The 24,266-nt window shown below is 47.7% G+C and overlaps 1 protein-coding gene across 8 annotated transcripts in view; it reads right to left on the minus strand.

Moving 5' to 3' along the window:
- The window catches only part of ME3 (malic enzyme 3), a 272,604-nt gene that overhangs the window by 23,130 nt on the left and 225,208 nt on the right, over positions 1-24,266 (minus strand). For all 8 annotated transcript variants that reach the window (XM_033431903.2, XM_033431902.2, XM_004271868.3 and 5 more), the window contains one exon: positions 22,242-22,345. In XM_033431903.2, coding sequence (XP_033287794.1) covers positions 22,242-22,345 — 104 coding nt within the window. The remainder of the gene's footprint in view (positions 1-22,241; positions 22,346-24,266) is intronic.

Here is a 24,266-nt window from a genome sequence, read left to right on the forward strand (position 1 = left end):
ATCTCCCTTGGTGGATCCTGAAGTGGGTCCTGAGTCCCTCCACCAGAGAGTCTTCTGGATTCAGGCATTATTCCCTGATAAGATACCGGGAAGGTTGGGAAAGGCCACTGCATGAAGCCACTGTCATCCACTAACACCTTGGTAAGGGTGTTCTCCATGTACAGGTAGGGCAGGATCAGTTGGTAAGCTGGTTCAAAATGCAGAGCACCGGGCCCATCTCCCAAAGACTCACTCAGTGAGTTTAGGGGTGGGGCTCAGGAATCTGTATTTTTTCCTCCATCTTTACTGAGGTATAATTGACAAATAAAAATTGTATGTATTTAAGGAACACAGCAGGGTGTTCTGATACATGTATACATTTGAAATGATTACCACAATATCAAGCTAATTAATACATACATCACCTCACACTGTTACCATTTTTTTTTTTTTTTGAGGGGTGAGGACATTTAAGACCTACCGTCTTAGCAAACTTCAAGTGCATGATACAGTAGTAATTATGAACTTCGGTCACCATGCTGTACAATGCATTTTCAGTGAGCACCTCAGATCGTTCTGATCCTGTCTGGAGAACTCAGAAACACTGCCTTGGTGGGTAAAGACAAGGCCCATTAAGCGGCTTGAGTTGTCTTATTTAAAATCTACGCTAGAATTGCCTTCTAGATTTCAAAGTCAGGAAAAAGTTTGTTTCCTAAAAAATGACTGGATTGGTCACCTGTGTTTCCTGTTAACACTGGGCGTCAGGAAGCTGAGAGCTGTCTTCTTCCCTTTAACGGTAGGTTCCCTCAGCTGAGGCTCTCTGCACACACCCTCCCCTGACTCTATTCTGGCTCTTTGATCCTGCTTTTTTGGGTTGTACTGTGTCTCTCTCTCTTTTTTTTTTTTGCGGTACGTGGGCCTCTCACTGTTGAGGCCTCTCCCATTGCGGAGCACAGGCTCCGGACGGGCAGGCTCAGCGGCCATGGCTCACGGGCCCAGCCGCTCCGCGGCATGTGGGATCTTCCCGGACCGGGGCACGAACCCGCGTCGCTTGCATCGGCAGGCGGACTCTCAACCACTGTGCCACCAGGGAAGCCCTGTACTTTGTCTCTTATTGGAGTCTTTCTGAAAGCAAGTGTGATGTGAATTATTAAAAATTACTTAATCCATGGGCAGAAAAAGGATTTCATCTCATGGACCAATTTGTGACCAACAGTATCTGTGGTCATGTTCATTGAGAAAAAAATGCCCTGATGGATCAGCACAGAGTGTCTGGGCATGTGGTAGGGAGAAGTGCCTGCCATTCCCAACTGTGTGAACTGGAGGCCTGGGACCAGCTTGGGACCAGCTGTGGAAAGAAAGACGTACGACCTTGTTGGAAAAAGTGGCTGGGGCCCACATGTGGTGGGCTTCCTGTGCTGTCGGGGCATCTGTCTGATGAGGCTGGTGGCTGTGAGGGGGTGAGTAGCACTGAAGTGGCCCAGAACACATTTTTTTCCAACCTCTGAATTTTGTGCATGGCATATCCTTGTTTTCTTTTCAGAAAACTACCCATTTTTTGGATGCATTGCAACTGCTCTGCATTTGACTATATTACGTAGAAAATACTGAAAGTACAAACCACTTTGTAAAACCAAAGACAAACCTTGAATCCAAAGATAAACTATGTTTTACACAATGGACACTTTTCCCGTAGTTAGTATTAAATTTTAAATATCTATTCCTTTTGTTAAAATGATTACTTTACATACTCCCTGAGTACATCTGCATTACAAACATAGCTCAGTAATTCTCAGAAACTGTTTACAGAGGTTTGTTGTAAAAGGAAACACACCACCAGAAAAGGGAGGAAGCAGAAAAAGTACAGTAGAAATGCCAGTAGGCAGGCAACTATTTGCTCCTACCATGGTCCTTCCAGTTGGAGCTGTCAGTGGGGGGATTTGGAGACAGGTTCATGTCACAGGGCCCGAAATGGAGAGGCAGCAACTTGCCTCAGTCCAGTGTTGAGCTCTGGGCTTGGGTCAGGAGGCTCATGGGCCTGACCTGGCTCTGCTACTGCAACCGAGTGTCACTTCACTTCTCTGTTCTGCCTCAGTTTTCCATCTGTCAATGGGCATAATATGTGCCTGGCCAACTTTGCGGCTGTGGTGAGGATTAAAAGCTGGGGGTGATTTTTAAATTGTAAAGTGCTAAACACGTGTCATCCTGGCCACAATTCTTATTCCCAGTCACAGAGCAAGTGCTGGTGGGGGTAGTGGTAGGGAGCCTGCAGTGTCTCCTGACCCACCATCCAGCCCTCTTCTCCTTGTACAACGAATAGAAATGGTTTAAAAAAAAAACCCTTCAGTGCACAATTATAATGCTATGTTCACCAAACCAACATTTACTGTGAATTTTTGTTCAGGGTGTGAATTTCAAGTATTTGGATGGGGAGGGAGGAACAGAATGTCTTTGGTTGTCGGTGACCTTTTGATATATAGAATCCTCACAAGACTCTCAGTGTTGCTCCCGCAGTGGCCTGGAGCTAAAATGCTGAAAAGGTCAGACGACAAAACAATGTGATGCACCTCGTTTCTCCTTTCTCTCACTCTCTGTCTCTTACATACACACACACACACACACTTGACCTTTAAGCAACACCACTCTTAGGTTAAAAAATAAGGCAGGGATTATAAATAAATACCTTTGTTCAGTGCACTATTATTCTTTCATGGCAAATTCAGTTTCACGTAAGAGAACCTTCCCAGGGAGGAATTTGATGAGATACAGAGTAAAATCTCATTCATTCAAGTCACTTTAATCCTAACTTGGAATTGGATAAAAGGCTATGTGCATCGGCCATCCAATAACCTAGACTCAGAGTTTCTTGACCTCCTTGTAGTTAACGACCCCTACCCATCTTGGATGCCCTCCCCATGGCTGCTCCCTGGACCTTTCGTCACCAGGAGCCGCTCCTACTAAAATTTCACACTGTGCGTTTCAGTCTCTGACCACAGCCTCTGCTTCCACCTCCCTTACTTCCACTATACCTCTTCTTCATCTCCAGGGAGACCTTTGGGCCCTTTACCACTTTTTCCTGGTCCCTTGGCTCCTGACTTATGGCTTTTCACGAAACCACACCACTAACTATCCAGTCTGAACCAAGGCTGGTTACTTCAATTGCTCTATTTGCATCATCCATCCATCCATCCATCATCCGTCCATTCCCTCTGCCCATCCATCTGCCTGTCCATCCATCCATCCAAAAGCATCTACTGAGCACCCATGATAAACGCATACTGTAGTTGTTCAGTAAATGTTTTAGGAAGAGCTGGGTACATGAAGGAGTTGGTGGAATTTTAGTGTGAGTTTTCCTGCCAACTTGTTAAACTAATTAAAAGCCAATTAAGAACAAAAAAAATTTCAAAATGAAAATTTTAAAAGCTTAGGTTACAAAAAACCTTTTCTCAATTCATCCATGTATATCCAAATACAGGATGCTGGACTTTCATCATAACACCAATTTAAATGTTAATTATAACTGCCTTACATATTCATGAAAATACTTCTACCAGTGATAACAGTAACGAAAACAGCTAATGCTTATCAACGGTGCTGGGCATCAGGCTGAGTTCTTTGCATGAATTATCTCAGCTAATCTTCCCATGACCTTATGAAGTAGGTAGGTGCCATTGCAGAGAAGGAATCCTGAGCTACAGGACGTTCAGTTATTTGCCCCCGGGGTTATTTATTCTCCTGCAGTTGGAAAGGGGTGGAGCTGGAATCTGAATCCAGCTCTATCTGACGCCAGAACTTAGTTTAGTTTTAACAGCAATATGATTTTGTAAAACATAAAGTGAAGTAGATGTTAAAGTTAGGTTTCTTTCTCCAACGAGAAAAACAGTGCCATGTGGTGAAGAAAACGCTGAACTGGGGGACAGGAAAATCGTATTCTCCTTCTGTCTCTGATATAAGCTGTGAGTCTTGGGTGAGTCCCCTTTCTCTCTGGGTCTTAGTTCCTGATCTGAGAGCCTCGTGGGGGAAGCAGGAGCTCCTTAACGTAGGGTTGGAATAGATACACTAGGAGCTTCACTGAGATGTAAGTCCAAAGTAGGGAGGTCTGACCGTTCCTGGTAAGAGCAACGTATGACAGGAACATCAGTATTTTCGAGTCCTCCTTGAGCTGACCCAGAGCAGACCGGCTGAGTGAGCAGGGCGGAGGCGGCCACTGTCCAGGTCGTACAGCTGGAGCAGCAGCCCCTCCAGAGGGGCCCCGCTCAGGCCCCCTACTCAGGGCTCTGGGCCGTTTCCTGACTTCAGTGCCGGCAGTTCATCGCTGACCTTCCATCCTGCCAGAAGCTGCCCCTCACCCGGGCGGCTCCTGTTTGTCCCCTTCTGCACTTTTGAACTCTTCACCCTGAACTCCTGGCAGGGGCTGAGGAATATCTGCTGCTTCTCAGGGAAGAATTCCTGCAATGGAGAAAGAGGCGCCTTCCCAGGCCGCACACGGAGCTGCCCAGACTCCTCCACCCTGGGGACTCGGATGGGAACTGGCCTTGGCGCCGCCCTAGAAGGCATTCTAAGGCCGGGGCTCACTAAAAGCCGCAAGGCCGATGGGTGGATGTTAAAAGGTTTCTTCCTCCAGCCCTCAGGCAAGAGGAAGCCTGAAAATGGCGACTTGTGCCTGGGAGCCCTAGGGAGCTGTGTGTGACAATGTGACGACGGAGCCGGGTACCTGCCACCTGGGATGCAGCCTCCCCAGGGTAAAGAGATTCTGAGATGGTTGCTCTGCCCTTCCCCCCAGCAAGCTGACCAAAGGCTGCGTGAGACCAGAACATTCCATGGGCTGTAGACCTGGTTTCTTTGTTCTGAAGGTCAGGACCTGCCATTCTTTCAAACACGTGGGTCTGACCTCTTTCAGGCCTGAACAAACACAGGGCACCTGGGAAGAGCAGGTGAATTTGCTCAGCCTGCCTCCAAACAGAATGACTAAAACCTACCACTCATTTCCATGGCAGCCCACTCCATGCCCCTAACAAAACACACACACACACAAGACCCCCCAGCAGAGTGCATGGTGAGGACATCAGTTATACCCAGTGGAAAACTATTTCTTTTGTTTATATTGTCCTTCCAGGAATTAGAGCTGAAAGAATCCCGAAAGCTCTAGGTCTTTGTTTTTATTTTACACATTCCATTAAACTCTAGTCCCTTGAGATGCTCTCAGAAAGAGGTCCCATGGCTCAAACCATTTGGGAAACTCTGAATGTTCATATAACATATACAATGTGTATGAAAGATTCTGAAAAGTCCTGCATTAAGAAGTCTGTTTAACTCAGCATTTTCTAAACTTATTTGACTAGAGACCTCACCCTTCTGTGTCCCACCCTCTCCGTTTATATGAGCACAGTTTGACAGACACAGCTCTCTGCAGAAAGAACATTGCAGGGGCTGGGTGGACTCAGGGCGAGGCCATCTCTCCCTGGGATTCCTGCAATTGTTACTTCTGGCCAGGATCCTATAATAACGGATCTCACCTCCTCCAGCTTTATTTCCCTTCCCCCAATCCATCCACTGTATCTTTCTAAACACAGATCTGTGCAATTTCTTTTCTTAAAATCCTTACAGCGCTCCCACTGCCTTTGGGGTTGTGTTTAGACTCCTTAGATGGCGTTCACTTTGGCCCCAACCTTAATGCTCACCCCCTTCTCATGTCTTCCGTCGCCCTGGGCATATCTTGCTGCTTCCCAACCACTGTGGGCCCTTGCACTGCTCCATGTCTTTGCTCAGGTGCCCAGAGGGCCTCATTTTACCCTGGCCAACTCCTACTTAAACGGTAAGGCCCTGCTGAAATGTCATGTCTTCTAGGAAGGCTTCCCTGACCCATCGATTTCCTTACCCAGGGTAACAGTAATTCTTCTCTTTCCTGGGCTGCCTTGCTACTCTGGGAGTATCTCTGTTAGGATACATCACATTGCATCACAATTATTTATTGACATTTCTGTTTTAATTATTAAAGAAATGTATCGGGCAGGGTCTCCCCTTTGTGCCAGGAACTCTCCTAGGTATGATATAAATGTTCAATGCAGCAAACATTTCTAAGTGTCCACTGTGAACAAGGGACTGTCTTCCCTGCTAGATTACAAAGGCAAGTTCAAGAATTTCAAGTCTGACAGGGACACAGGAAAATAAAAAAAGCAGGTGCAACATACTGTGACAAGGGTAATAATGAAGGTATGTCCTAGGCATGTGGGAGGCCTCCAAGGGGCAATCAGCTCTTCTGGGAGAGAAACTGAGGGCTCCACAGAGCAGGAGACCGAGGCTCGGCCTGAGGGAGAGCAGAGGTTCAGGGGCAGACTGTGCAGGTGGGGGGGTGGGGGGGAGGGAGAAGGGCACCTCAGGCAGAGGGAACAGCACATGCATCTGGAATGAGAATGGGGGGGCCTTCCTGGAGCTGCAGGAAAATAACCAGAGCTGGGAGAGGGGTGAAGAAGGGGAGATGTGGGGAGAGCTGAGGCTAGGCGGATTTCAGGGGCCACCCCTTTACATGCCTGTGTAAAAGAGCCTACACAGTCGGGGGACGATGGGGACCCACCGAGAGGCTTCGGGCAGGAAAGTGGCCTGTGTTTTAGGACGTCCATTCTGCAGCAGAGTGGGTGATGGGACGGACTAGCTGGGAGGACATCCTGGAGGCACGGAGCCCCGGTGAGAGACCGTGAAGTGCTGGGACGAGGCAACAGGGACCACGAATGAGAGGAGGGTGGGGTGACAGATGTGAAGGCAGAGGGTGGGCAGTGGAGGGAGCTTTGGGGCCGCGCAGGTCTGGAGCCATCACTTACTAAACGTGTGACCCCAGGCGAGTTATTTAATCCAAATTTCAGTCTTTGCTGATAAGACAGCGGGATGATAATACCTCTCTTGCAGTCCTGCTGTGAGAATTAAATGAGATAATGTACATAAAAAGCCTGGCACGGCGTAGGCACTGAGTCCACGGAGGCGATTGTTCTTAAGGGCAGGATTTAATCACGTGCAGGACATGGAAGCTGAATGAGGAGGAGCCCGGGATGGGGGTGGCGGCATCTGTTGGTCGCCAAGGCTGGGGACCGGGAGGGACAGATAACCTCGCTCCGCAAGACAGGCTTGGCCCGTGCTGAGTCTGAGGTGCTGGCACGTCCAAGTGGACGTGTTCACGAAGAGCAGATGCTACATGAGGCTCAGCAGAGAGGAACGGGGAGTTCAGAGTATTGTGACGGTCTCAGGCAGAGCGTGTGCACCGAGCAGGGAGCAAGGCCAAGGACAGACCTCGCACACACCTGCGTCCAGGGGGCAGCAAGGGGCGGAGGAAGAGAGTCTAGAGAAGGAAAGTCAGCAGGGGGACCGGCGAGGTGGACGGTGGCAGCTGCCACAGGAGCCGCATGACAGGCTGTGGGCAGTGTCAGATGCTGCGGAGATGTCAACGGAAACAGGGATCTGGAAGTGTTGGCGGGGGGCGGGGAAGTGATGGTCAGAAGATCACTCGTGAACTCTGCCAGAGCACTTCCGGTGGAGTCGTGGGGAGGGAACCGTTCTGCGGGGGGTTAAAGAAGAGGCTTGGCTATGAAACAAGGGTAGGGAGACAGCTGGTGGTGGACGTGGGACTGGAGGATGGATGCATTTTTGATGGGAGGTGTGTGTATGAGATAGAGAAGCCAGTAAGGAGGGGAGATGCGAGGAGTGATGATGGGGGCTCGAGGTCTTAGGGAGATGGGAGCAGACAGGAGCCAAAGTCCAGTTGGAATGTGAAGAAGACATGGTTCCTCCTTCTGGGACGTCACAGCCTAGTGGAGGGACAGATGTGCAGCCTTCACACCACACATATGTAGAGGGAGTGACTCACTCTGCGGGGGGCGGGAGGGGTGCTTGGGAAGGGACTCACAAGGATGACAGGGAAACTCTTCTGTAGGTGAGGAAACTGGAAACCATGGATTGGGGAAAGCGGGAATATTGTGCCTGAAAAAGAAATCTCAGTGGAATGAGGCATAATGCTTATCTTCAAAGACACGCAGGACCGTTCTGTGGACAGGGAATTAGGGTAGACTGATCTTATGCGGCCTAAGAGAAAAGCAGAGCCAGCAGGCGGAAATCAGGACAGAGATTTCTGTGCCACATGAGGCAGAGATCTCGAACGCTGGATGGAAGACGCTGTCCCTGGAAGTGATTCCAGGGTCCCCAGAACTTCACTTGGCATTGAGGCTGTGGAAAGGATTCCAGCCACGGTGGACGTGGTGTATGGACCTCCGAGGCCCTTCCCTTCCCAGGTCCCACACTGGGAGATTCCCCTGGTGTGCCGGCTGTGGCAGCCAGACTGGCGGGCTCCTGTGGCTGCCATTCCGGCCTAATGGGGGAAAACTCCCATCGTGTCAAAAGACAGTCAAAGGAAGCAGGAACTTCTAAGCAAAAGTACCAGAATAATGTGGCCGTTCCTCAGTCACTGCTCTGACGGCAATCCCAGGCCAGACAGAAAACACTCCAGGAACAGTTTGTATTTCCTCCTCAATTTCCCCATTTGTCTGACTTCCTGGGCAAACACGCAAATGGCGCCAGAAATCCCAGTGCTGGGAAGAGGATGGTGGCTGATCTGCTGACCTCTCGACCTCTCAAAGGTCAGAGGCCAGTAGTGAGTTTTTCCTCTAGGTCACAGCAGCTCACACCCCAACCTTCTGCTCTTAAAGCCTGGGCACTTTTCCTAGCCTCCAACCCACTGGCTGACCTGCGGCATTGGCATTCACACCAGCTCTGATCTGCCCACAGGTTGTACGTTTTAGTTTTAATGAGGTGACTGATGTTCTCTCATTAGTTTGGTCTATTCTGATCTCTCTGTTCAGGTGTACTACTGTAGTATTTGTACCATACAGTGTGTCATACAATTGTACCTTGGACTCCCTAAGCATCTAAACTGTCCCTCCCTCGTGCAACTGGCTAACTTCCACCTTGAATGTTGACATTCAGGTGAAAGACAATAAGGTTGGAAATCGCAGTCTGTGTTTGTGGCCTTTCAGGACCAAAGTGAGTCAAAGTCAGGGAGGGGAAGAAAGGAAAGACTAAGCCAGGTTAGGGGACAGATGAGGTCAAAACAGGCACTAGGCAGGGCCCTTGAGGGCAGGGGAGGTGTCTCACTCACCACGTGGGGCACGACAGCTGAAGAAGGAGTTTTAACGTACCCCCTCTCCTGCCCCCTGCTCTGGACAAATCCGCTTCAGACACCCAAGTTAGAAGCCCAAACAAACCTGCTGCCGTATGCCCAAGGCCCTGTGCTTGCCCAGCTCAACCAGCATTGAACAAATGGGAGCGTGAATGAATGCCTGCCAGAGCACAGTCCTTCGATAGGGGTGACCGGTCACACACAGCCCACGTGACTCCCGGTCCCCTGGAAGCCCCACTGTCCTCTTCTAGAGGCCACTGCTGCAAAGTATCTTTGTATCACAATAGCTCAGCCCCTTTCCTTTACCCCGAGGAATCAACACAAATGAGGCCGCAAGCAGGGAAGGGTTTCCAGCTAGGCTGGGAGAGCAGGCAGCAGAGGCTGTAGGAAAGCACCTCTGATTTTGAAGTCAGATGGATTTGGGGTGAGCCCAGACTCTTCCATTTCTAACTGGGTGATTTGGGACAAGTTACTTAACCTTTCTGAACCTCAGTTTATTTATCCCTAAGGGTTGCTGGGATAATTAAAAGTAAAGCACCCAGCACAGAGTAGGTTCTTTGTAAAAGTGAATTGCTACTAGCTCTTTCCTGGGAAGAAGGCCATGACTTTGAACTCCAACTAAATGCCCCAGGCCTTTGACCACTGTATTCCCCCATCAGCCTTGACTGACGCTGCAGGCAGGGCCATTAACTAAGTAGACATTAAATCTACACAAACTCAGCAGTAATTATTTAAACATATTTAAATTTTTCCCAGTCAATTATAAGCTTCTTGAGAGCAAAGTCTATTTCTGACTTATTGCTACGTTCAATAAATATCTGTCCATTGAATGAATTAAAGTATGGGTGAATACAAGAATAAATAGATAAAAGAATAATTGAATGCTGCCTTGAACTATTTTCTGATTATTTTATGTGTCCATATTACAAGCTCAAGGGAGAACTGAACTCTAGGACAGTTGAACTCTAGGTCTGAACTCAACTGAACTCTAGGTCTTTTTGTTTTGGCCACAGTCTGGGGCCCAGAGAAAGCATATGATAAATACAGGCTAAATGGAAACTTGGAAGAGATTTCATGAATTATGTGAATGGGAGCAAACAACTGGATAAGTTCCCCTTAATTTCCCACTGCTTTTTATCATTATCTGACTCCGGGGAAAGAACTTTCTTTCTGGGTCTCAGTTTCCCCACCTATAAAGTGATGGAATTGGATCAATGAGCAGGTTGTTTCTTGTTCAGGTATTCTAAGATGTGTGTTACAGTCCTAGGGAGGGCCAGGTGGGAAAATAAAGTAAGACACAGGTTGAACGGCAAAAGGCATTCCTAAAATTCAGTGTATATGAAAATACTGAGCAGTGACTGTCCCTGCTGAGAGGGACTCAGCGTGTGAACGCTCCTGTGAAACATTACAATCAAGATTTAGAGCTAATGGTTACACTCTTTACAATCTTTCAAAATTAAAATAAAATATTGAAACTTGCCTTGTAGTCTGGATGCCTTAGCTTAGGGCTTTTCCTTTGTAGTGTTTAAAACCACCAGGAGAAGCTTGGAGCCAATGAGTCTCAGCTTTTCCCCGGGGGCTCGGTAACACTGGCTGGGTTTGCAGTTTGTGGAGAGGCCTGCAGGGGGCGCCCAGCTCTGGTGAATGATGGGGCAACTGGACCACTGTTAGGTAGTTAAGAAGGAAGAACCAAGTGCCAACTGACTCAGGTGCTGGCGAATTTTCCCACCACAAAAAAAGGAAATGATAACTATGTGATGTGATAGAAGGCTTAGCTAACGCGGTGGTGGTAATCATATTGCACTATATTAATGTGTACCGTATGCTAACGAATGTATATGGAATCTTAAAAAAAAATGGTACTGATGAACCTAGTAGCAGGGCAGGAATAAAGAGGCAGACATAGAGAATGGACTTGATGACATGGGGTGGGAGGGCGAAGCTGGGGCGAAGTGAGAGTAGCATCAACATATATATATGCTACCGAATGTAAAATAGCCGGCTGCTGGGAAGCAGCAGCGCAGCACAGGGGGATCAGCTCGGTGCTTGCGATGACCTAGAGGGGTGGGATAGGGAGGGTGGGAGGGAGGCTCAAGAAGGAGGAGATATGGGGACATGTGTACGAATATGGCTGATTCGCTTGGTTGTGCAACAGAAACTAACACGGTATTGTGAAGCAATTATACACCCATCAAGATCTATTAAAAAAATTAATGTGTCAAATCGACACGTTGTACACCTTAAACTTACACAATGATACATGTCAATTACACTTCAATAAAAATAAAAAAATAAAAAAGAGGATGCGTCCCTCGCTGAGAAAGGCTAGAGAGTTTTGAAAATGGGAGTTGATGGCTGGTCCCTCCATAGCCTCCCTAATGGTGAGGACTGGTGGGTCACTAACCCTGCCCTAGAACAAGCTGGAGAGAGGAGACGTGAGTATGTGAAGTAGACTAGTTTCCATAAGACCTTCCTCCCATTTGTTCTCCTTGTCTGCTGCATCAAAAAGGTGTCTGGAGTCTGTTGGACTGTCTTTTCTTTCATGTAGAAGAAAAGAAATAGAGTATTCAAGTTAGAAGGTGGGTTCTGGAGTTAGACCACCTGAGTTCAAAGCCTGGCTCCACCACTGCTAATGGTGTGACCTGGGACAAGATCCCTAAGCTCTCTGTGCCTCCGTTTCATCCGTAAAGTGTGCACTCATTCAATACATGTTTATCGAGAATCCACGCTGCCGTTAGGCATTGTTCTGAGCGCTTGAGATACAGCAGTGAACAGAAGAGACAAAGATCTCTCCCTGGAACTTATATTTCAGTGGGATGGGACAATGACTGTATCTACTTAATAGGATTATTGTATTACATGAGCTGATGGATGTGAGTTACTTTATTGTCTGTAGGAGCCTAGGTTAGACCAGTACTCAATTCACCAGAGGGATGCTTGCTTGCTTCTTCGTATCTTTAGTGGGTTTAAAAAAAAACGCAAGGAACTGCCTCTGGGAAAGAACCGCTGCCTAACTCATTATTTTTAAAAATCCATTGTTTTTTTCTAATTACAAAAGAAATGCCTGCACACAAACAATCAAACATTATAGGAATGACTGGCTTGGAAAGCAAAAATCCCAGCAATCTCAAGCCTTAACTGTAATCACTGTTAACGGCGTGGTATATATACATCCAGACGTTTTTTCTTTACATAACTTATCTTGACAGAATCGTTCGCTTTTAGGATTTTTTCTCCATTTTAATAGGCTCAAGCACATTAAAAAACAATGTGCTTGAGCCTAATAAAATGAATGCAGTAGAATAAGAAGAGACTGCATAATATGTGTGTATGAATGAGTGAGACAGAGAAAGAGAGGCAAAGAGAAAATGAGACTAAATGTACCATGGGGTTGCCTGGAATTGCTACATCCTCTCTGGCGTGGAACGATGCGGCTTGGATTTGGGGGCTGCGGTCTTATCCATCCTTTCTTTCCCTTGAGAGAAATGCTCTTTTTCACAAGCAGCTCAGAGAAATCTTTACTGATTAAAACACCTGGTGTCCCGGTTCTTTCTGGATGATCAACAGTAGGACTGGAGGGTCTCTGAAATGCCTGCAGGCAGTGATTTTTAAGGATTTGGGTTTTCTGACAGTGTCTTGAGCTAACATTAGTATACTCTGCTGAATGTCCATGACTCTGTTTTTCATTTTCAGAAGTTTTATCTGTTTCTTTTTCAAGTCTGCCTGCTACTTTTTTTTTTTTAAGTGTTAGGTACTTTCCTTATTACTTCATTCTTATAAAAAATAGCTCTTTAATACATCTAAGTATAACCACTTTATAGTCTCTCTCAGAATATTCCTTTTCCTTGGGGTTCTAATTCTTCTATTAGTTTCTGATTTTCCCACATTGTGGACTGTTTCTGTGTGGGTTACTGTGAATCATGAATTTATTTTCATTGGGGAATTGCTTTTCCCTTCAAGGAATTCCACACGGCATGGGTTGTGGGAGTGACCCTATAGAGGAGTGTTAGTTTTCCCTCTGCCAGGTTCTCCAGCCATGTCACTGGTAGGGGACACTTTTATACTCATTTCTTCACTTGGGAAATTGGCTTCTTAGCTCTCAGAACGGCGGGTCTGTAAGGTCCAAATAACGCTCATCTGAAACAACTACAGAAAATATGAGATCTCACCCCCGCATGGATACACACACTGCCTCTCCACTTGGGGGAGGGTGGTGGTGGGCAGAATTTAACTGAATAGGTGTAGAGGGCAAGGACCAAACATTTACTAATTGTACAAACCCGGGATCTGAACATGGAGATGGATCACACCCAGTGCTTCCAGAATGGTTCTTTTTATTTCTTCAGATTAGCACCAGGGAAGAAGAATTGAGGAAGAGAAGGACCCTATTATTGGAATGGCACGGATGGATGAGTGGGGGACCATGGAAGGAAAAGATGAATATATTAATGGCTAATTGAACTGATTGCATGAATGGAGGCAGTACTAAAGCACTGCTTAAACGACAGTGGCTTTGGAAACTGCCTAAGTTATCATTATTATTAATAATAGCAAACACTCACGTTTACTCTTACTCAGGTATAATGGTAAGCGTCTTACATGGATTGTCTCATTTATTTAGCAGAAACAATCTACAAGTTAAATATTAAAAATGCATCTTGGAAATGAGGACACCGAGGCACAGAAAATTAAATAGCTTGTTAATAAGTGGCAGGTGATACTGGAGAACGGACTTGAGGATATGGGGAGGAGGAAGGGTGAGCTGTGACAAAGCGAGAGAGAGGCATGTACATATATACACTACCAAACGTAAAATAGATAGCTAGTGGGAAGCAGCCGCATAGCACAGGGAGATCAGCTCGGTGCTTTGTGACCACCTGGAGGGGTGGGATAGGGAGGGTGGGAGGGAGGGAGACGCAAGAGGGAAGAGATATGGGAACGTATGTATATGTAAAACTGATTCACTTTGTTATAAAGCAGAAACTAACACACCATTGTAAAGCAATTATACCCCAATAAATATGTTAAAAAAAATAAGTGGCAGATGAGAGGTTCAAACTCAGGCAGTGTAGCTCTAGAGTTTGTGCTTCTAACAACTGTTGCTAGTGGGTGGGGTCTTAATAGGGTTCTTGTTCTTAGGGGGGTTACTTACACCTTATAAGCTTCAGTTTCCTCATCCCTTAAAATGAAGCTAATAATAGTACCCACCCCAGAGGGTTGCTGTGAGAATTAAGTGAATTAATGCTGTATGAAGCGCTTATATTAGAGTCTGTGCATAGCAGGCAATTAAGTAAAAAAGAGTTGTTATTATTATTACTATTAATCCATTGAGAAAAATCAGGGGGAAAAACCCTTCTATCCCTCACTCTCCTCTGCTGTAATATGAAACTTTCAGGTCTGGGCATGATTTTGTTCCTACTCTGCCTCTTGGGGAAAAATGAAATGGAAACAGCCAGCTGGCATCACTGAATCCATCTCCCCAGTTAGTGAACTTCCTCCAGCACATTTTGGCCTCTCAATTATTCAGTCTGCTTGGTCACGATGCAAACAAATAGGTCCTGGAGAGTTGGGTGCTGGTTTGTGTTTTTCTACAGCCTTCCAGCCCTTTCTGTGACCCAAGATAGAGTCTTCACAGGCACGAGAGACTGTCATTTTGCAGCATCTGGCTCCTATTCCGATGGGAACACGTAGGAGCTGGACTGTCAACAATTAGCCACGTCAGGCTGAGACTGGGAAACTGATGTTTTTTCAGAGGCCAGACAAGCTAGAATGGGTCTCTGAGCTCCCTCTGAGCTTCCTCAGATGCCATCAAATTCATAACCTTCAGTCCATTCTAACTGATAGCTAGCCTGGTGAAGGCTTTCAATCCCTCAGCCAACCAACCCAACCAACCAACCAACCGTCCAACTCCCACCCTTACTATTTACGGTGGGTCCACCATGAGTAAAATCATGCTCCCTGCCCCCCAGGAACTACCAGTCTGGTAGAGATGTTACAGAGTTACAGGACCTGCGGAAGGAATGTTCTTCAAAGTCCATCTAGTCTGGGCCAGGCTGATACTTGAACCTCTCTACAATAGTCCAGACACATCTTTGCCCAGTCTCTGCTCTGACGATGAAAAGTTAAAAGACCAAAAAAGCTTTAAAGAAAAGCTCTAGACCATTATAGAAAAGATGCCGTGATGCAGTGCATGATTAATTAGCAAATGAATTATACAGCCAATAAATTATGCTACGACTACAAACAGCAAGAGAGTTTCAGGACAGGCTGGTCAGGGCAGACCTCTCTGGGGAGGGCAGAATTTGAGTTGGGGCATTGCTATGGCTGCTGTTCTAATCTTCTCCCACGTCCTGTCAATTTCAATACTTTGTTGTTCAAGAACCTACCATGGCTCCCTCTTGTTCTCTGAATCAAGTCCCAAATAAGCTTTTGTGTGGATTGATAGTTTTCAAACATTTTTAGTAGAAGAATTTTTTAATTAATGAAATCTTGAGCAGAACCCTGACATAGAAAGCGATTAAAAACAATGATGTTTTCCTTCAAGTGGTTTCAATCTTGTATGGTTGGTGGAAAATATTCATTTCTAGCACTCCTGATGCACCTCTGTAAATGCCTGGGGTTCAGGGAAACTTGGTTTAAAACCACTGGATTAGATAACTGAAGCCCTTTCCACTTTTGAGCTCTACTAATTGCAACCTTCTGCCTGGGTTTCGAGGCCCATCACATAGCCTGCTCTATTGCTACTTAACCTTTCTTGGAACCAATAAACATTCACCTCTAGTGGGACCAGTCTTCCAGAGTCTTTTGCGTACTCCTTGCCTTGTCCTTGCCTTTGCTGTGTCCTTGCTTTTCTCATGATGTATCATCCATATGGAATGTGCTTTCTCCTATTGCTTAATCACATTTGGCCCTGAATCTGTTTACTTTCCATCTCTTCCCAGTGATCCCTGATTGCTTCTTTCTCTGAATTTCCACTGAACTGAAAGTCAACACCAAACAGTTGAGTACTTAACACTTCTCTAATTAGTTCCTGTTCAAAATGTTGTCTTTTGGGAAGGTCTGTAAGATTCATGAGGACACAGGGCATGTCTTATTTCTTTTGAATCTCATTACAGGGCTTAGTAGAGTGCTGGGCACGTAGTCCTTACTCAAAAGCCCTGGAAAAGCATGACTAGATACATTGTTTGTTTGTGCTGCTCTTAGCTTTCTTGGAGCTTCTAGAATGAGTTTTCTCACCTCAGTGGTGAAATAAAGCTCAGTTCCCAGGAACACTTGATGCAGTACCTGCTGCTCCTGTCTCTTTGCCAGAAAAATATATTCCCTCATGGAACGAGTTTGAAAAGTCAAATTCCAAAATAAATAAATAAATAAATAAATAAATAAATAAATAAATATATATATTTGTTGGGAGGGTGATGTGACTTTCTGTATTTCCATGGGAAGCATTTTGTAAGAAACCCCCTGAATGAGGCAGTCGTGACTGCCTTTACCTTACCAATGCATTTGCCATCTCCCTCTTCCACGCTCGTCAGCCCTCACAGAGTCAAGGCTTGAGGCCGGGGGATCAGGCTTGAGCTTGCACCTAGCTGGTGGGGAAAGGTGGGCCTGATTCCTCCCCATGACGCGTCTTCTGGGAAGGGGTGCCCAGATGTGCGTGTGTGTGCTTTCCCCATATGTGGAAATGCAATCACGTCAGGCCTGAAAGCAGTTCAAGTTCCTCCAGGGCGAAGGGGACACCAGCAGAAGCAGCAGGCACAGCCCGGCTTGGGGGGTTTTCAGACCAGAAGGAAACCGTTAGAGCTGCAGGTGTGTTGTCAAGATAGACTGCCTGGGAGGGTGAGCCCAGAGAAGGTGCTGGGCCTTTCTTCATGCAGGTCCCCGGTGGGAAGATGTGTGGAAAGCCTCTCAATACTGACTATCAATTGTATATGATGTGTATTGGTCCTTAACCCTTGCCTCAGGCTCCAGTCTGACTCTGAAAGTAGGGGGAGCTGGGGCTGCTCAAAACATGCCTCTACTGGGAATGTAGTCCATCTGAGCTTTTTAGATCTCAACCTTTGTGTGGCTCTAACAGAAGCATCAAGAAAGCTTCAAAAGCAGAGATGCCCAGGCCTCAGTCCAGGCCTACTATGGCACAGGAGGCTGGAGTCTATATTCTTGATAACTCCCCGGAGGAGCCCAATACCAGCCATGTTTGGGAACCACAGGTCCGTACTCATATGCTTATGCTTATTTGATCCACTGCTTTGTTCCAGAGTGGACTGGGGTGGGCGTGAGGGTGGAGTGTACCCCTGGGAGCATATTCCTGCCTGTTTCTGTAACTCAGAAGGAGATGCAGTTTCATGTGGACCCAACAGACAGGCTTGGTGTAGCTCTTGAAATATCCTGAACACCTAGCTATGAGAAATCTTCAGCCTTCAGGTTCCTTTGGCCTCTGAGTTTCTGCTGACTGTAGAAGTTGCAGGAGGACCGGTGAGGGTGAGGGCTCATGAAGTTGCAGATGCTTAGGCCATAGGCTCTTCACAGATCCAGGATGGCTAAAGCATGGCACATATGCTGCCACGCTTCACTCCCCTGCAGGGCAGACATTGCTAATCAATCATCATTTCCTGTTGCACCTAGAGAGGCCTTAGGATCCTAGCAATCAGAGCTGGTATGAGGAACCAAACCTTTTACCCTCCTTGCCATTTCTACCAACAACATCCTAGTCTAATCCTAAATTTTGTTGAGCACTTTAAGTTGCAGTTATTCACAGGGCATGGTTCCAAAAACGGTGGTGAGCCATTCTCTCTTCTTTCTCTACTCTCTTTCCCTAGGTGAACCCCACCATGCCCTTGACCTTACCTACCATCTATGAACTGGTAACTCCCAACTTCATGTTTTCTCCCTAGAATTCTTCTTGAAGAGACTCCGAGGCCAAGAAAGCTGAGAGGTCGGGTCTGAACTCCAGTAGGTAGATAAAAAATGTCTCTGAATGAACAGCTCCTTGAGAGCTGTACTGTTTATTTCTCTGTGGATTTCCGCCTACATTTGACACAGCGTCTTATATACCAGCAGATACTCAATAACTGACTATCAGTTGTATTTGACGCATCTCCCTGTTTCCATGTGTCATGATGCTATGGTTTGCTCCGCCCTTCTTGCATTTTCAGAGCGCATCCTCCTGTAATGCTGGCTGCCCCATTCCTTACCCCTCCCAGGCTGGATGGTGTGTGACAATCTGTTACCTTGGTGGCTCCCCAATGAACCATGCCTCCTGGTGTTTCAACCCTTGTGTTATCACCTCTCTTGGAATCTGGTATGCACCTCTGATTTGCCTTAACCACCAGAATGTGATGAAATTGTACTATGCCAGTTCCACTATGGCATAAACCTCAGGAATCTGGTGTAGGATGGTGCGTGCGTGTGTGTGTGTGTGTGTGTGTGTGTGTGTGTGTGTGTGAGAGAGAGAGAGAGAGAGAGAGAGAGAGAGAAAATCAGAGAGAAAGATGGAGAGACTCAAAAAGAAATTTTCCTGGAGCTAAAATGCAGATGCTTTTCTTAAAAGTCAGGTTTTAAAAAAAACTATTATCTCCCTTCTTGTTTATCACTCTTATCTCAGGAGCTTAGCAATCTCTATATTTAGGTTTGGTGAACTAGAGAAAGGGGGTGGCTTCCTCTCATGGCCTGCCTAAAGTTTGCTGACGTCAAACTTCTGTCCAGCCCAGGCCAAGCATCAGACAGAGCTGGGGCTCCAGGTGCAATCTTAAAATGAACCATTCCCATCCATTCTTCTGTAAGTAATAGAAATGAAAAATATAAGTGGAAACCATCAGTGAAAACTTATCCCTCAGGGGCAACGCTCCAGGTCCCACTGCACGGCAGGGAAAGCAGGAAGCACGGAATGACTGGTCTTCGCCACGGGAACATCAGGCTGTGTCTTAGCTTTGAGCTGGACACACACACTTACTGCTGTGGTTCACAGGTGCACGTGGAGATTCCTTTTGCCTCGGTGGGTTCTCCCCAGTGGCCAAACTCCAGGATAGTAACTGAGCTACAGCGACTCTTTTTTTCAGGCCCCAAAAATCTTAAGATAACACCCGATTAGCAGGCAGGGGCAAGAAGGTGGAGCTTTTATTTGCAGGACATTTGGAAAGAGACAGGATGTTGAAGGCAGGAGTCAACGTTTCCCAAGGTTCTTTCTTAAAGCACATCATGTTTGGCCTCAGGGTTGCTGACTCACCCAGCGCTGCCCCGGCCGGGCATTCCATCACGGGGCTACTATATTCCCAAGAGATCCTGGGACACTGGCTCACTCCCCAACTACAGTATCCACAGAAACATCTGCTTTAGCTTATTAGAAAGTTAAAACAACCGAGTGTCAACCCCTGTCTTTTCCACCTAAGGACACATTCCTCTTGGCTGACGCATACTCTGTGAGTGTGTCTGTGAACTGATTTTAATGATGATTTGAAGAGCCTCTTACATCCTAGTTTATTTAACCTTCTCACACGAATAGCACGGCTTCTCTGTGGGGAATCACGGAATGACTACTGACTCACTAGATACGCCATGAGCCCTGGAAACAGGAAGGAAAAAACCGGCTCTCAAAGCCAAATTCATTCCCTTCTCTTGTCAGCCACAAGGTAATTGTAGAAAGCGGTCTGGCCTTGGAGTCAGCAGACTCAGGGTCAATCTGCCGTCCTGTCGGAAGCTGCGGGACCTGGGACAGGTTCCTTGCTTCTCAGAGCCTCAGATTCCTCTTCAACAAAATGGGAATAATAAAACCTATCCTGCCAGCCACGCAGGGATCTTAAGAGGTCTGAAGAGAACACTGGGGCAGGGAGGCATCTTAAAGGACAACGGATGCTTACGTTTTCTCCTGTGACGGTGGCTTCCCCCAGAAGCCACTCAACCTGAACTTGAACTTATTCTCACAGAGTCCCCTGCACTGTGGGATAGCTTGGATTTACTTTGAGCGGAAAGCCTCCTTCTTTAGCATTCTATCAATGGGTTCTTCTCTGGCTGGCTATACAGAAACAAGCCCAGTCCCTCCTCTGGAAGAACAGCTTTCAGACTTCTGGAGGGAGGACCGCATCGCCGGTACCCACAGAGCAGCCCCTATGTCTTCTCCCCACTAGGCTGAGCCTTTGGCTCCTGTCACTGCCGTGGCTATGGTTCTCCAAAGGCACTTTAGGTAATTTACCAGCCTCAGAGTATCTTGTCTGGAACTGAATGTCATATTCAGGATGATCTAAAAGGGGGAGAATTAAGCAGGACAGTCACCTCTCGTGTTCTAGATGATACGCCTCGGTTCACGCAGCCGACCCTCGAATGGGCTGTTTTGGTGGTCATGTCTCAATAGCAGCCCTTCCTTCACAGTCTCAGCTTCCAAGCCCTGACTTTCTGATTTACTCTTTTCTTTCCAGCTTATTCCCTCTGGTACCCAACTCAGTAATTCTCAGGCCTCATCAGGACCTACTGTCCATTGCTCATACCGCTGTTCCTCACCCCTCCTCTCCAGCAGGGCCTTAGCTGTCCCTTCTCACCCGGCCTAGGCCTCATGGTGCCTCATTATAACCATCCCCTTGAATACACTCTCAACTCCTTTCTCTCTCTTTTTCTCTCTTGCCTGGCAAAATCCCAACCCTGATTAAATCCTACTCTCTGTCTCTTCCTGTCCTGCATCCAGACAGTGGAAACTGGCTAGAGAAAATCACAGAAAAGGTGTAACTGACCTAAGTTAAATTCATGATCAGTAACCTCCAGGAGGCCAGCAAGCAGCCTCTAGTTCCCTAGTCTGGACATGCCAGTTCTTACCTCTTGCACCTTAAACCTCCACAGCCTCTGTCCCCATCCTCGCCCTCAGCAGATGACCTTGTCCTCCAAGGGGGTTCTCACGCACACCCCCTCAACATCTACCCACCTGCCGGCACCTGTGCCTAGAGCGTGGCCTTCCCTCTGTGTGGATGGGCTCTGTGCTCCCACCTAAGACGAAGCTCCCAGGTGTGCACTGGATTCTTGGCCAGTTGCTTATCAGCATGCCTACCTCCACACCCCACACTCCATTACCAATTTCATCCTTCCTCTAGGACCATCCCCATCCCATATAACTTCAGTGTTACTTTCCCTCATCCTAACAAATGAAAACAAAAAACACAACAACGATCGAATGCTTTCTTCTTATCCCCAGATAAGGAATCCAGGTAAGGAGACTTTAAAGTTTAGTAACCTGCCCAAGGTCAATGACCTGGAAGTGTGGAGTTGGTTTGCCCACCCCCTAAGCCCACCCAGATGAGGCTTCCTGGGCTGCAGAGGCCACAGCAGCTCTCTCTCCGGCCCACCGCTCTGGTTCAAGTGGCTGAACTCAGACAATGAAGTACTTTGCCAAGGACGTCCAGACCAGCTCTGCCTACCTGGGCACTCTTGGGACAGCAAGAAAGGCTGGAGGTTTTCAAGCGAGAAGGGGACCTGCTGGGTCTGCAGAGGCCTGCTGAGCTGCTGAGACAGTTTTGACTGACTTGCCTGTCAGACTCAGCGTGGGAGAGCGGGGGGCTGTTTTGAGAACAGCCAGCATGTCACCCCAGCCTCAGCGGGGGAAGCGGGGGGCAATGATGGCAAACAGATGGGGCAGGCCAGGGCGGCAGGAGCTGTCAGTGTGGTGCACCCCCGTGCAGAGACGACACCTCGTAAATCTCCCAGGCCCAGCCCGTGTGGCCTGTTGTGGTGGCCCATTGATGCTGCCTGGTCCTTGGAGCTGGAAAATGACAACTAAGGTGGCCAGCTGCCTTCCAAGCCATTCCGTCAGAAGGGCACACTTCTCTCCCCTGCTGCTAACAGCATCCCTATTCCTGCCAGGAACCTAGAAGAGCTCGGCCCAGGGGGTTTTCCTCCCGGGACAGCAGATACTTAACTAGCCGTCATCCCCTCCCCTCCCTTCTCTGCTCCCGAAGACTCTCCCAGAGAACAAGCCCGTTTGGCTTTGAGATTTCCGAGTACACAGCGTCAAGTTGGAATTTTTGGACCATCCGGAAAAGCACGCATCTCTACCAAAACCCATGTTGACTTAGTCATGCTATCTCTTAACAGGCCTCTTTCACAAGGGACAGGCTGACCCACTTACTTGTCCGTCACGGCCTGCATGAACTCGTCCAGAAGGTCGTCGTACTCCTGCCCACGCACGCGCCGGTGCTTCAGGCCAATGTACAGAGGGTCCCTGAGCAGCTCCTGCAACAGACAGCATCCGTCCCGTTAAGTGTCGTGGGTTAGCGGGAAGGAGGGTAGGAGGGTGGGAGGGAGGAGGCTGCTCCCCACTCCCCAGGTGCTGTCTCTGGAAGGGTCTGGAAGCCAAGCCACTGATGGAGGGTAGACCCCCAGGGGTCCACACTTTAGGAATCAAGGATGCTTTGAACAAGCAAAACTCTCTGATACAGTCTTCCAACCTCTGGCTACAGCTCTGGGTTCATTTCAGGGTTTCTCAACAGTGGTACTACGGACGTTTTGGCCTGGACAGTTCTTTGACCCGTATATTGTATTGACAGACTACTTAGCAGTGTCTCTGGGTTCTTCCCACTTGAAGTCAGTAGCACCCCCAGTTGTGACAGTAAAAAAGATCTGCAGACTTTGCCAAATGTCTCCCTGGGGGGATAAAACAGCCTGTGCTGAGAATCACCCCAGGCGACATCTGGATTGAGGTACTGGGTCTTGTCCAAAGTCACTGACCTGGACTTAAATTAGAAAACATTCCCTCCCTCCCTCCTTTCCTTCCGTGAAAGCTTACTGAATACCTACCACGTGCCTGGCATTGTGTTAGTCCCTGGGGATACAAGGATAGACTGATACAACCAGAACTTTCCATTCAAGAGAGAGGCCCACCTTAATGCCGGCCTGTGTTAGACGGCCCCTCCACTCCACCTCCTGCAGCTCTTCTGTCACAGCTTTCACACGCTGTTTGGTCATCCTCTCTGTCTGCCCTGGTCTGATGACCACTCCCACCTCTCTGTACTCCTCACACACACCCCTATGCAGAAATCAGCGGGCTTATTCGTGCACGACACATTTACTGACCCTCTACGCCTGCTGCCGTCAGGACTGTCGGGGAATTTGTAGGTAAGGGATGGTCACTGCCTCTAAGGTGCTCACGGCCTAATGCAGGTGGCTGATGAGTAAGTAAACTCTATTACAGATTAGAGACATTTCTTCGGCACAAAGCATGGCACCTGGCAGCACAGAGAAGGAGTGGAGTAATTCCCGCCGGGGAACGGGTGGGGATGGTGACACGGAAGAAATGGTCAGGCTTTAAAAGATGGGCAGATGTTGCCCGGTGGGCTGGGCTCTCCAGGCTTAGAAATCGGCACAAAGAAAGGTTGGGGGCTGGAGGTAGAAGGAGGAAGAAGTACCTGGTGCCCTGGTGCGTTTAAGAAACAGGAAGTAATTTTATGTTTTCGGGTATTTGGAAAGTATCTATTTTTGTGTCTCCGCCGCCACAAAGATGAGCTCCTTGGGGTCAAGGTTTTGTGTTATCGTCATCTCCATCCGGACTGCTCCTGCAGGATTCAGAGGCAAGGATGTCATGGGTCCTGCCCTCAAGGGGCTCAGAATCCAGTCTCACCTCCACCACTGACAAGCTGTGTGACCTCAGGCAAATTACGTGACCTCTCAGAGCCTTCTTCTCATCTGCCAAATGGGGATAGAATACCAGCTGCACAGGGTGATCGTGATGAGGAAATGAAATAATACACGTGAAAGAGCTTTGGGAATCATAACGTGCTGTAAAGTAATGGCAGCAGCTTTGACTTTCACAGCGTTTGCTAATGTGTCAGGTACTGCTGAGGGAGGGGAAGCCACAGCGAGGTTAAACAGCCGCCTCTTTCTTGGGCTAATAAGTGGAAGAATCTGGATTCAAACTCACGGCTGCCAGCTCCAGAGCGCACGGTCTTAACCACTGAGCCAGGCTGCTCAGGTGGCTCATTCTTGCTTAGGACACCATTCTAGCTCCATATTGCCTTGTAGGAGGTGGCAGGACAAAGGTATAGTGGACAGAAAAGACCAGGAAGTACCTGCCTTCTCAACCCCTCACCCCCAATTCTGGGTCCACAGAATCTGAGGTGGTTTAGGGCTTTCTCCAAGGAGCCACACGGCTACATCA

Source organism: Orcinus orca, chromosome 8, assembly GCF_937001465.1.
Source record: "Orcinus orca chromosome 8, mOrcOrc1.1, whole genome shotgun sequence".
NCBI lineage: Eukaryota > Metazoa > Chordata > Mammalia > Artiodactyla > Delphinidae > Orcinus > Orcinus orca.